Below are 15,466 nucleotides of genomic sequence, written 5' to 3'. Positions count from 1 at the left end.
TTCTATTTTACAATGTACACTTTGCCATATTTTGCGTGAATTAAAAAACAAAATGAAAAATAGGTACTTAGTATTAACATAAATAAATAAAATACAATAAATCTTTTCGGAATGGTGACATGAGGAGAGAATGCAAAGCTAAATTAAAATAAGCATTATCGATATAATTATGAAAGGTGTGTTGAGATGGTTTTAGCATGAACCGAATAAGTGAAGAAAAAACAGTGAAAATTTTTTTTATGAAGCGAATGTATTTGAAAATAGGAGCAGATGAAAACCGAGGGAAATTTGGTATCATCGAGTATTTCAAATTCTTGAAAGCAATCAGGAGTCGACATAATCGGCGGGTATGTATGAGGTGATACATAAGAGGCGATGACTGTTTGCTAAGACAGATTGGTGTGATGTTCTATTATCTCTGCCTATCCCTACGAGAAAGTAGCATAATGGTTTGTTATGTTTTTTGTTAAGATTATTTTTTACTGTGTATTGTCTAAATCTGTCATCTCCTAGTTTTACTCGTTTCAGTATTATTTATGTAATTTCAAAATCAAATACTTCATTTTATCTTCATCTTATTTATTGATCTGTTAAAGCTGAGATATTTCCGCTTATCTCATGTGAGAATTTAAGGGAATGGATGACGTCACAGATAAGGAATCACACAACCTGCTTATGTTGAAATAATGATTAATCTACTTACCAAATCAAATATTATTACAACCTCTTAACATAACAGGTATTTTGAGACAAAGGCACACACTGAATAAACATTTATACCGGTATTTATTACTGGGTTGTAATGCCTTGCCTCGTACGTCTCTCAGGGGTTAGGGATATCGTCACTGTGTTCTGTCTTCATGTACAGGAATGCATGATACTTAAGTGAATTTGTAACACATCCGAATTATACCAGAATTATGAATAATCATTCATAATTCTGTTTTTTCAAAATAGGGTGAAATTTTCTAAAATATGATTGAAATTTTAAATGAAATTTTCTAATAATTTTTAGGTTAGCGTTAAGGTACCTGTAGGTATAATATTCGAGATTCGATTCCTAATAAGAAATACATTTTTTTGTTTACGTTTCAAACTTTAGATTTATTTTTTATTTAATATTATTGGTGTCTCAACATAAGTTGTACACACCTACCAGGTCTATATGATAATTGAATGGCTTAAGTGATCATTTTAAACACTTATAAATAATATTAACCATTTAGACCATTGTAAATTATCCATATATCATTAATTTTTTTAAAGATACTCTGGTGGTGGATTGTGCGACATCTATGATTAGAATCAGTAGTTTTTACTAACAGAAATCTTCATGAAATTAGATTTAACTTTTGTACTGAATTTTCTTACAGGAACTGCATTTTATATAATAACACAACAACTATGTTTGTACAGTAGAATATTCCACTTTATTTATTTGAAAATTCGTCTTCATAAAATATATTTAAGACTTTTCTAAAATTATTTAACATATTAGGAGATGCCTAAAAATATAATTTAAAATTTTTATGAAAAATTTTTTTGACGTGTTTTTAATTAAAATATTTTGACAGTGTCCAGATAATTCTCAGATTTTAACTAAATAAGTAACTATTAACGAATCAAATCCAGAATTCGGGTACAAAAATTTGGACAAAAATATTTATGCATTTAATTTGTTTCAATATGATGTCGTTTTACTTTTCACTATCTCTAAAGCTGAAATAAAATAAAGTCTTAAAATGGACCATTAATTTGGGAGCAGCCTCCCACTCGGTGGCTGAGCATTAAGATTCTGTGAGAAGTAAATTTTATACTCTAACTCAATCTTAAGCGTTGATTATGGTACCAGTAATATGTCTTCAGATAACACCGCATTCCACCAACAGAACCTTTCCCAATTAAGGGACAATTTTAAACACGGCTCAGAAACCCAAACGGCGAACGGTGTTCGAACACCTTCGGGACTTGTGTCATTTCACTCCTGACTATTGCGATATAATAAAATATCTTTTGATATTCAGAAAAGGATCTGAGAACAATCAGCTAAAGGATAATTTACTCGGTGGACTCGGGCCATTATTCTTGGGTATCTTATCAAATTTAGTAGTGTATAGCTATTAGTTTGGCTTTAATTCTAAAGGTTCTTTTATGAGACGAATCCTTTTGCTTTAAAAATACTAAATACAGTATTAAGTACAGATGTTTAAATAATAATACAAACATTTAAAAATCATAATATTTTTTTATTCATATTATTTTTTGACATCTCATCAAAGATTAAGAAGAATATGGAAGTCTGGGCATTTACGGGGCTGACGACCGTCATCGGCTGGTTTAAGTGATCACTTTACACACGTGTAACATTCACCAGTTCTACCCATTATTAACAACCACACTACTCAAATTCTCGGAAGTTCTATATATATGAACCAATTTAGAAACCTTGTTCATGAATCACTAGAACTTCACTAGAGACATCTATTGGTGAGATGTAAAGAAGCTTTTCATTAAGCAGAAACTCTTATATTATTCATCAACATATAGAAAACATCAACGCTGGGTAATTTACAAAACCTCCACAGTTTATCTCGTTGCATCTATGAGACCCAATACATATAAACTATGTATTTTTATATACGTTTTATAAAAGTTTTACTTTGCAAACATTATTATTTTTTCAGATCTATTGTGATACATATTGTGATGAATTTCGCATCATTTTTAAACACCGGTATTTAAAAAGATTGCGGAACGCATGAAATCACGTGTTATAATAAATTTTAAGGCATTGTGGTATTTACCAAGTAAAACTTAAAATAAAAATGGATAGATATTAATTTTTAAGCGATTGCCAAATCAATTAATAAAATAATAAAACTGACTTACTAACCATCACGCACTTCCCGTAGGAGTAGGCACAGCATAGAACACCACATTATTCTGTCTTTTGCAAAATCTTCGCCCATTCCACATTCCTGCATTTCCTCAGATATACCCACCTATTATTCCGACTCTTGACCTAACTATTTGAAACACTAGATGATGCTTTGTTTCTCTCGATCTATTTTCACCCCATGAATTTGTTTTACTTTTCTTTCTTCACTCATTTGATTCACATGCCCAAATCATCTCAACACACTTTTCTCAATTTTATGAAAAATGCTTATCCCATCCTTGCATTCTTTCCATTATTCACCATTCGAACATCTATCATACATTATTTTACGCACATTCGCCTGAGAGATCGCGTTCGACTGTTTTCAGTCTTCTTTCATCCTCCTTTTGCCAACTCTTTACTTCACTTCCATTAATTTTAAGTGAATTGTTTATTATGTAAAAAGTATAATAAATAAAAATAATTAGACAAGTAGTAAGCTAACATTGTACATATATGGTACATTCTATCCTCTTGTTGTCACTCACATATCTTCAAATATGATATGTGAGTGAAAACTAGAAATGAGTGTGACAAGTATTCCGGTACGCGTGTCGTTATGGATCAGGCAAACATGATTAGAGAGAGGTAACAAAACAGCGAAACGTAAGCGCAAAGTCCGTCTGACTGCAAGACCATCCAGTTATCTGCAGATCCGCGTGAAATGCAACCTCCTATAGCGACAAAGGCGCCGCCGTGGTCGCGATGCTGTGCGAATCTCGCCGTCACGACCCGAGATCGTCGACGCAGATTTTCACCGTGTATCGTCGGTTCTCACGCGTGTAGCCCGTGAACCCAGCACGTAGAACCCGCTCCCGACGCGACACTTGCGACATCACACCCATATGCGGTGTGCCTTGACGTGTGATAGATATGATGGATGGCGATCGTGGTGACAGATATACGCACTTGAGACTAACTAACTGACTGCCTTACTTACCACTACGCCGCTTCCTCGTAGGGTAGGCAGAGAATAAAACACCGCGTTACTCTTTATACGTCTTTAAACATGTCATACTTCATTTTTGACATCTCATCAAAGATGAAGAAGAATATGGAAGTCTGGGCATTTACGGGGCTGACGACCGTCATATTCACCAATTCTACCCATTATTGACAACCACTCTACTCAAATTCTTGGAAGTTATATATATATGAACAAATTTTGAAACATTATTCTTGAATCACTAGAACTTCACGAGAGACATCTATTGGTGAGATAAAAAGAAGCTTTTTATTGAGCAGAAACTCTTTTATTAGTTTGTGCGGATTCGGACCTCACATTATTATTAGGTATTTGTAAAATTGCTAAAAACATGCGGAAACACATGTTTTTTTTTTAATCTGTACGTGCCCTACCTGCAGTCTTATTTATATAAATTATACGCGTTATGATTCGTAATGTCATTTTGAATCAATATTATTTCTCGTCAGAGTGATAAAAAAGTATAAACAAAATGCTTGAAATTCCTGACGATCCCGTGTGGAATTTATTGATATTGAATTGGTTCCCAAAAAGTTCGGTAGTAATATTGGGAAAAAAGTTTACACGCACGTAGTACGGCGTAGCGATTGTGGAGTGGTAAATATTCCGTTCGTGTCCTGACTTAACAACATGTTGGATACACTCAACATTCCTCAAGGACTCCATCATATGGGATATAGAGCACAAATACATACGTAGAATGGCTACTTCAAGAAGAAAAACATATCAAATTCACCATACCTTTGATAGGGTACATTCATATATCAAATACAGCGTTTTAATTGAATTAAAACATTAAAAGAGTTTTTTTTCAATTCTGACGCTTGAAAATCATGTCTTTTTACAACATTTTGTATAGATTAGACACACAAATCAAAGTTTGTTCACAAACAAGGATTTTTTTCAAACAAACAAAGCTGGGTTTCTCTCTACTCCACTTTTTTTAGTTCTCTGCTAAATTAATTAAACTTTATTTTCACTAAACCCAGGTTACTGTAATGTAATTGAATTGTTTGCGTAAACCAACGTTTTTGTATTGAAAAAATAAGTTTTTCTTCGATTCAAATAGATAGTTTTATATATAAAAGGGTTATTGAAAGGTGAGGAGTTTTTACAATAATAATAATAATAATGATAAAACCCTTATCCGCACCCCAATGGTGCATAGGGCACTGTGTTATATAAACGCAGTGTTATCTTGATCGTTTACACATGAAGGAAGGGTGATCAGCCCTCCGCTTCAGGTACCAGTCCATGGTAATATTAAAAAAATACTACAGTGAAAAAATCACTTAAAATTATTTTACCCCCCTTGGGAATCGAACCGGGATCTCCAGAACTGTAACCGAGCGTGCTGACCATTACACTACGGTTTTTACAATAGATATTCTTTAAAAACATATAATGTTTGAAAAAATGTGCGGAGATAAGTGAGACTCTTTGCGCAGCTGGTCGCTTACTGAATTACATGTTTGCGAATACATCCTTAATTTGGTGCAAATGGGGATGAGTAAATTAATGGATTTGCTTATAAGGTTGTTATTATTGTCGATTTGCCAAAGGTATTTTTTAAATATATCAATCGCTTTCCAGGTACAATATTTATATTTTGTAAATTTATTTGAAATAACTTCTCTTGGTTTCAGTGCTAAAATTAAATCAAACGCATGTCAGAAGTGAATGAATAGCCTTTTTATAAACACAAAGGAAATAGTTGATATTATTATAATAAAATTTAGCATATTATTTTTGAGGCATAGCGATAATAGATGACGATTGCACGCCTTAATTGTGTTAATGCACATGTAATATGGTATAATAGGTATTATAAAACCAATCTCAATAATGGTAGGTATAAAAATGTTACTTTTTTCGACATGTACGTAATAACTAAATTTGTTTAGTCGCCTGGCTAGCGTGAAGAATTGAATAACGTATCACGAACAGGAAAATAATGCTAACAAACGGGTGTCTTGGTGTAGAAAGATCCTCACCTCTCCAATTAAAATTGTATATATAGCAAATTTTATCGCAGAATCAATAGTAAAAGATAGGATACTCCATTTTATATAGTAGATATCTTTTCTCATGTGTGTATATATATATATATATATATATATATATATATATATATATATATATATATATATATACATGTATATATATATATATTTATATATATATATATATATATATATAATATATATATATATATATATATATATATATATATATATATATATATATATATATATATATATATATATATATATACATATATATATATATATATATATATATATATATATATATATATATACACATATAAATATATATTCTAAATGTATTATTTTTGACATCTCAACATAGATGAAGAATAATATGGAAGTCTGGGCATTAACGGGGCTTACGACCATCATAGGCTGGTTTAAGTTCAACAATTCTACCTATGATTGACAACCACACTACTCAAATTCTTGGAAATTCTATATACTTATATGATCCAATTTCGAATCATTGTACTTGAATCATTAGAATTTTCATTAGAAACATCTACTGGTGAGATGAAGAAGCTTTTTTATTTAGCAGAAACTCTTTTATTTATATATGAGGTCCGAATCCTTGATTATTATCGCATACACGAGAAACGCCAGAAAATGACATTTTCATTTTATTATTTCAAGGTTATAATTTGACCAGATTATTTATTTACAACATTTTGAGTGTGTCCAAGTACTTGTTCACAAATCTGGATTATCTCCAATTATAGGAGTTGTTTTTTGTATAATTTTTTAACATCTCAAAATAGATTAAGAAGACTATGGAAGTTATGGAAGTTTTGGCATACATATATTCTTGTGTACGTATGTCACTATCATCGTTTAGACAAAAAGCCCCAACTGAACTTGACTTGAACTTGATGGTGAACTTTTTTCTGGACATCGCATACAGATTGAAAACGTTTATATTTATTTGCGTTTATGTTTCGGTTTGGGAGTTGAAACGATTTTTCGACAAGGTGCGCCGCGGCTATCCGGCGAGCCGCCCGAGTCCGCGCCTCGGGCACTATATAAAAATAAATCATTTATACGTGCAGTCGTGAATTATGGCCTATTATGATAATAAATAATTTCTGTATACAGCCGTAGCATTAGTGATCTTTAACATCTCCGGCTTAATGAATGTCGGACGGAGAGCTCGCAATGTTGGGTTATATTGCTTTATCAGTATCTAATGACTCGGATACCTATGTGTATTAACATAATATCAATATACGAGCGTAAATTGTGCTGTAACCACACTGCGAATAATACTGGATTCATAATATATGATAAACTTTAATTTAGTAAATTACTAACTATCTGTAAAGTAAAAATGATTAAGGTAACACTTGTTTTTAAACCACTTGAGTTTATTAATAACTACTAGTTTCGTCCGCCTCCGTAGTGTAATGGTCAGCACGCTCGGCTACCATTCTGGAGGACCCGGGTTCGATTCCCAGGGGGGGTGAGAATAAATATGAGTGATTTTTTCACTGTAATATTTATTCAATATTACCCTGGACTGGTACTTGAAGCGGAGGGCTGATCACCTTTCCTTCATGTGCAAACGATTAAGATAACACTGCGTTTATATGACGCAGTGCCCTATGCACCATTGGGGTGCGGATAAGGGTTTTATTATTATTATTATTAGTTTCGGAAGCTAAACTTCCATCGTCAGGTCTGAATAATAACTGTGGTAGTCATTAATAAACTCAAGTGGTATAAAAACAAGTGTTTTCTTAACCTTTTTTTTACTTTACAGATAGTTATTAATTTACTAAATTAAAGTTTACTAGTTTAAAGTTGTCTAGTCTTACCACAAAGTAAATGTCGAAACAACAAATAAAATATTTATAAAGTAATCTATTAAACATGCCTATGACGGTCGCAAGCCCTATACTTTCATATTCCTCTTCATCCATGTTGAGATACAAAATAACTCCTAATTGGATATAATCCAGATTTGTGAACATATATATTGAAAGCTGTCCCTCCGCATTCCCAGATCTGATACAGAAGCATCTAGGCTTCCTGACAGACCTACTCTTGCAAAGCAATTTAAAAACGAAGTCACGAAATTTATTGAAAATGTGAAACAAAATAAAATTGTAGCCCTGTTTCACTGTGAATTTACATTTAAAAGCTTTCAATATCCCTGTCACTGCCAATCAATATACGTAAGAGTTTGTAAATCCACCACCAAATTTTCTAGAAGTACCCCGGTGTAGGCAGTGAAAGAGATTAGTATTTAGTTCAGTTAGTCAGCTAGATTTGTGAACAAGTATTTGGACACACTCAAAATGTTATTATTAACTATCTAACTATCACGCCGCTTCACTACAGGGGTAGGCAGATAGAATGGAACGTTACACCAATCTGTCTTTGCAAACAATCTTCGCCTATTCCCCATTCAAGTATCTTCTCATATACACATACACGCCGATTATTCTGACTCTTGACTTGACCAGTTTCGAGTATTTGAAATATTTTTTCAATATTTTTAGTGTGGCCAATTTTTGTTTACAAATTTGGGGTTCCTCTATTAAGGAGTTATTTATATAGAGAATTTTTTATTCATTATTTAATATGCATCTTCGTGATGCTTTACAGTTTGCCTGATAGAAGGCGCAATATCAACTTACGGTGTTATTATTATAACTGACTGGTTAGTTAAAAATGTCCATAGATCAATGCCGCTTCTCCGCAGGGGTAGGCAGAAAGAATCGAACGCCACGCTTATCTGTCTTTGCAAACAAACTTCGCCTCTCCTCCTGACCTGACCATGCCCAAGTATGTGAAATACTTAATCATGCCAAGTGTTTCTCGGTCTTCCTTTGCTAATTGCCAATAACATTCGTCTTGTAAATTAATTTTACTACTCTTCCTTCACTCATTCGTTTCATATGCCCAAACTATCTCAGCACACCTTTCTTAATTTTATCGATAATGCTTCGAACATCTATCACACATCGTTTTGCCGATCGCAGTCGATCAATCGCATTTCGACTGCATTAAGTCTTCTTTTGCCAACTCCACGCATCTCTTCCATACATTCGTTTAATTTGCAGTATACTATCTGTTCATCGAAATCATAAAAATTGAATACATACCCTGACTATTGGAAATTAAATGAAATTATTTAAATGAAGTTATTATTTAAATAAATAACTAACCATTACGCCACTTCTCCGCACGAGTAGGCAGAGATAATAGAACGTCATAACACTCTGTCTTTGCAAACATTCTTAGCCTCACCACATTCATGGATCTCCTAATACCTATTCTCCCATTATTTTGATTCCTTGCCACACCACTTTTAGGTATTTGACATACCTGATCATGTCAAGTTATTATGTAATTATAATTCAATAAAAAAGTATCAATTTTTGGTGGTCACACTACGTCCGTTTACTGTTGTAAGAGATCAATTAGAGGGTTTTTAATTGAGCACAAAAAGAGTTATTGTTTCATTCGGCGTTCGTATGTAATTAATGGGATTATAATTGGAAAGTTCTACTTATTGAAACAGATTGCCTTGTGCTCAGTACACTCGAATACAGAACCTATACACTCAAAGCAGAGTTTCGCTATATATATATATATATATATATATATATATATATATATATATATATATATATATATATATATATATATATATATATATATATATATATATATATATATATATATAAATATATATATATATATATATATATGTATATATATATATATATATATATATATATATATATATATATATATATATTTGTTTATATATATATATATATATATATATATATATATATATATATTTGTATATATATATATATATATATATATACATACAAATATTTTTTTACTTGATTTAAAGCTATTGTGACACGTGTTTTGATGCATTCTGTAACATTTTCCAACACCGTGAAATGCGTGAAAAATGATGCGGAATGCATTAAAACACACGTAACAATAATTTTTGAGAAATTGCGGTATTTTCCAAGTAAAACTTAAAATTAAAAATTGATAGATTTTGCCACAATATGACTGTCGTATCAATTAATGAAATGTTTAATTACTATACTTTTTATAAGTTCAGTCAATTTATGCACTTTGTTTGAACATAATATTTTCTAAGATAATAAAAATAAAATACCTATTCAAAGCACTGTATTAAAACATTTATGTATCGATTATTTTTTCATATTGAATATTAATTTAATTTCACAAATTTTCAACAACAAAATTCGCAGAATTACGCGAAATTTGGTTAACAGTTTTGCAATTTTTAATATTTTAAAACATGAAATGAATCAAGAATATGTTGATTCATTTCAATTGATATTTTACTTGGTTAATGCCACTATTTCTTAAAAATCTATCGTGACACGTGTTTCGATACATTCAGCATCATTTTCAAACACCATATGTTTATTCAAATGTATCTATGATTATTTTTTTAAACATATTTCACCTTCATGTGTTATTGTTGAAAAAATAGTATTATTTAAATGTGTTATTGTTATATACGTGACGCACACGAATATGGAATTTAAGCTTACAAATTCATACGTTTTAAATCGTCGGATTTCTGCCGACGCCATCCGCGGTGCGTGGTGCGCAACGGCGGTACAAGAAGCCGATACAATCTCGAGAAAAATAAGACGAAAGCAGCCTTTACAAAATTGATCGCTTGATATCGCCTTATTAATTTTCATACAAGAATTTATCTTTTAAGAAGCATCGCATTCCTCGAGTTGTGTGAATCTGATCTCCTTTCGGGGAGACGTTCGGGATGACAGCTCCGCTTCGGCGGACGAGTAACGAAAATGGCATCTATTGAGCTATTCAATAATGCCTAATATGGAGGTTCAAACCCACACGGGACTGTAATTTATACTTGTACGAGATTCCTGGTTTCGCATGTCAGAGATAACCGTTAAGCGATACGGATTAACTGGAGAAAATCGCGCGATCTAGCGGCCAACAAAGCAATTACTAAATATCCTAGTAGCCATTTTTGCATAATTTTATACTAATTTTATAACTATCAGACATATATTATATGCGTACCAACATACATTTATGTAAATAAGAATGCTAATTTCGGAAAATGTGTAGTGCGTAGGATATACTAATGTGCAAAAGAAAATAGCCGCAAGTTAAAAACAGTAGTTTTGAGAAAAACGCGTTTGTAGTAAACTTTAAATGATGCTTTTCGTCAATACATGTATCAAATTAATACAATTTTGCGGCTACTGGGATAATGAATATTTCAGTGAAGGAAAGAGACTGAGCAAAATCTGTGATCGTATATGATAGGGGCCAGTTACAAGAATGCTTTGAGCCATATTACGCTAAACAGCCGCAACTTGAATTAGGGCTAGTTGCCTTTACACATTAATATAGTCAGATGAGAAGACAGAGAAGATGATTCTGGAATGCGCATGTCAATAGAATGCAAGAAAATGGCCCGAATCGCTCTTCAGGAGCACCCAGACGGAAAAATACCACCTGGAAGACCTTCAAAGCGATGGTGTGACAGCTGGCACGCTGTTCACGTCACAAGAGGCGGAAATCGGAACACAGATCCTCGGATGTATCTCCAGAAAAGGAAGTGATTCTGCGTTTGCTCAAAATTTAAAATCACCAAAATTAATTCGCCGATTACTGTGAAATTTCGGCACAACGTTGCATTCAAATATGCGCGTGTTTTTATGTACCGATGACAGATAAAAGCATGCTTTTTACACCCAATGGCAGCACCATCTGTTGAACACATCAGTAAAACAAAGAAAACTAAAAATTGCTTATGACGTACAGTAAAATGACGTTATAGGAATGCGGTCATACATATCGATGAATTCGCAGTGTCAGGCTGGATTATATATGATATAAGCCGCAATGTACTTAATTTTATACTTGAAAATTATTTTAAACCCACAAGCTTTGCAAAGTTCTGTAGGTACCTATTTAAAATATATGTTAACCTAATTTTTTATTTGTTTGGTCTGCATTTTACAATCTTGAACATTTTCACACATGACATAAAAATTTATATTTTTAAAAATATGCATTAGGTATATTTTAATGCACATACTACACAATATCCATTTTTCGCTTTCTCGGCAGTATTTTATTGTTACTTGCCACTTTCAAACTATAAATGGCTTAATATACGCATTTAGCTTATTTGGCACATTTTGTATGATGGGAAAATATATTTTAAACACCTAATTTCAGCACATCAGTAATTTAAAACTTATTAGTAAATTTAAATACTATTATGATAATTAAATATCGGGTAAAAAGTGTGGTAGCAAATCGAATAATATTTTTGGTAATTATTCCATGGGTGTGTGTTCAAAATATTCAATTACATTTATAATAGGAAGTGTTCTGAAGAAGTTGTTATTATATGGGGATTATAATACCTGGGTGGGAAAAACCTATAGTTTAAAGACCGTATTTCGAGCAAGTGTGTAATGTAAGGGTTAGATCCTAATGTAAATATTAAATATTTACCTGCTGAGGTTCTCTGTGTTTGTATATTCTAAGTAAAGTAATCGAAAATTAATCTTTTATGTGGATAATGATATAAATTACACACACATATATATAGATGTGTGTATTCTATAAGTATTTATTATATTATATAAATATGCTATAAAAAACTATAAATATTTTGGAATCAAATATTTTAATAGCCTTCTTGTAAAATAAAATATAAATATGTATAGAAGATAAATACTATTGAAAAGTAAAATGATTGCGTTGTTTAAAAAAATATACACGAAAAATAAATAAATAAAAAAACAAAAAGAAAGGAAATATTTTATAATATTTCTAATTAAGAATTATTTATAAATATTCAGTGTAAAAGAGCTTAGTCTCTTTTTGAAGAGGCAGTGTAGCTAGAATAAGATATTTTAAAAGGAGAAATGTCAAGTTAATATTTTCTAGTAACAATTTTTTAAAAAATACCTATATATAAACCAAAATCCGGATTAAAAAAAATCCGAATAAAAATATACTGAAATACCCTCTATATTATTTTGAATTGCAAGACACGTTAGAGACGTTGAAAATATAACTTGACAGGAAACACATTCAACAAGTGAGATCATTGTTTTTGGACTATGGTGACATTATAACAGGACTATCTGGTTAATCGTGAATAAAAAGGTTAAAACAATTTAAATATCGATAATTAATAATAAAAACACATTAAATCATGGTTAAGTTCATAAATTGAGTATTGATCAGTTTGTTTCCGATTTCTACGTTTATAAAGTAAAAGTTTCAAATTGCGCATAAAAAGTATGTATTATCAACATGGATTGTTCAAATTTAAATAAAGTTATACCAATGTTACTGATTGATGATCGAATCTGTAGTTATTTTATTTTATTTTTTGCTAATTTCATAATGTTTTGAACACGTAAATATAAATTCAACAATCATACAACAGCAAATATTAATTCATGATCGAATCTGTAGTTATTTTTATTTAATTTTTGGCTAATTTTATAATATTTTGAATGCGTAAATATCAATTTAACAATAAGACAACAACACCAAAAAACATTAAAATAACTCAAAAATACCACTGCTGTCGTAAAAAAATTAAATTTAAAAATCCTTGAGTATTTGTAATTTAACTTTACACTAGTTAATAAGATATTTTTTTAAAGCGTAGATGAATTACGTATAAAAGTATTTAAAACATTTCTTACATTATTTATAAATTTATCCATGCCATGTTACAAGTTATTCGAGTTTGAATAAAATCATTTACACAATTGTCTTAAAAATCAGTACAGAGTTTATACAAAATTTCACAATGTTTACAAACAATAAGAACGAGAAAAAGCTTACCACCACATGCTTCCACGGCCTTTCCTCGGTTTCGCTTTCCCCCCCGTCACTTCCAATATAGTGGCCAGCACTACAATAGCCCACAACCACTTCATCTTTAGTATCCTCACACAAAAATCGACTAAATCAAACAACAAAACAAAACTAGTTGTCCTGTTACCGTCTCCCGAATCTTCCACACTTGCGACGAAAAATATCCACAGTTTTATATTGCAATAGTTTTCGCATTTCTACGCAACTGATAGTACTGAAAATTCGTCGGCACAAATCACCCCTGGCTACTTTGACACATTTTCCAACGGGGGCTTGAGTGTTTGAGATTTTGAGCTCTTGAGCTTTCACAAATATGCTGGCACAAATACGCGATTCGAGAGCGATCGATCGCCGGCAGATTATTGAGGGTAGAGAGGCAATCGGTTGGTGCGGCGCGCGATAGGCGTTTGACAAGGCTCACTACCACACTGCAGTTAGCGGCAGAGCCTCGGGCCGGTGGAGGGGGCGGGGGGCGCTGGTGGGGGGTGGGCGGGGCCTCGCAGGTACGCTCAGGTATGAGGGTCGTCCGAAAGGTCCTCGCGGATCGCCGGTTGGAATTCTAATTATGTATTTAGGTATTTTGGTAAATATTTTTGCGTAATATTCGGAAAATAATAAAACTTATAAAAGTTTAACCATATAACCACTATTAAGGTATCGTTCCTAGTAATTTGTATGTAGGTACTAATTGTTTCGGCAATACATTTTTTTTGTTTTACAAAGTGACTTTAGTATTTATTTACACGTATAAACCTAATACGTATTTTTCTTCAGTTAAGAGTGAAATGTTATGGTACAATTTAAACATATAACTAATTAACTTACTAAATAACCATCACGCCGCTTACCATAACAGCAGATAGAGAGAATAGAACCCTATATTAACATGTATTTGCAAATAATCTTTGCCTCTTCCACATTTATGCATCTCCTTATACATACCCGCTGATTATTCCGACTCTTGACCTGACCACATTTATCAAGTGTGTGAAAAACTTAATAATACCAACTTTTCCTCATACTTTTTCGGCTTGTTTTTCCAACTCATTCAATAAATTCACCTCATAAATTTGTTTTGTTAAAAGTATGAATAAAACTGTTCTTTCCACACTTATTCGTTCCCCATGACCAAATCACCTAAACACATGGTTCGTAATTTTATCGATAATGCTTATCTTAGCCATAAATTCTTTCATTAATTTACCATTCAAACATTTATTATACATCGTTTTGCCTCACATGCGTCCGAGAGATTCCATTTCGACTGCATTCAGTTATATTACACATATTATTCCAACTTTTATCGATAAATACGGTAGTAAATATTATCAAGGTTTTTTTTAACAAAAAATAAGTTAAAGTAAGCAAATAGATACACAAAAAGCCCAAAAAGAGGCTTCATTTGTGTTTGGACGGAAATCAGTAATCTCAATATAGAAAACACGTGGTATGATGGCTTACTTTAGCTTCCTTTTTATTTAAATACAGCATGTATTTGTAGATATAATAATAATACTTATGCTATGCAAGTATTAATGGTACGCAAGTATTATTATTTTCGGATAAAATAAAGCAAATTATATTTACTTG

The 15,466-nt window shown here is 31.9% G+C and overlaps 1 protein-coding gene across 1 annotated transcript in view; it reads right to left on the bottom strand.

Moving 5' to 3' along the window:
* Window positions 1–14,287, bottom strand: part of wg (Wnt family member 1 wingless) — a 41,728-nt gene extending 27,441 nt beyond the window's left edge. The window contains exon 1 of the mRNA XM_088264936.1: window positions 13,844–14,287. Within this exon, the coding sequence (XP_088121062.1) occupies window positions 13,844–13,938 (95 nt within the window). The 5' untranslated portion in view covers window positions 13,939–14,287. The remainder of the gene's footprint in view (window positions 1–13,843) is intronic.
* Between the last annotated feature and the right edge of the window lie 1,179 nt (window positions 14,288–15,466).

The sequence above is a fragment of the Brachycentrus maculatus genome, unplaced genomic scaffold, assembly GCF_059751285.1.
Source record: "Brachycentrus maculatus isolate JH-2025_06_01 unplaced genomic scaffold, ASM5975128v1 h1tg000240l, whole genome shotgun sequence".
NCBI lineage: Eukaryota > Metazoa > Arthropoda > Insecta > Trichoptera > Brachycentridae > Brachycentrus > Brachycentrus maculatus.
The sequence above is the reverse complement of the archived record's forward strand: the minus strand, read 5'-3'. Positions and strand labels throughout refer to the sequence as shown.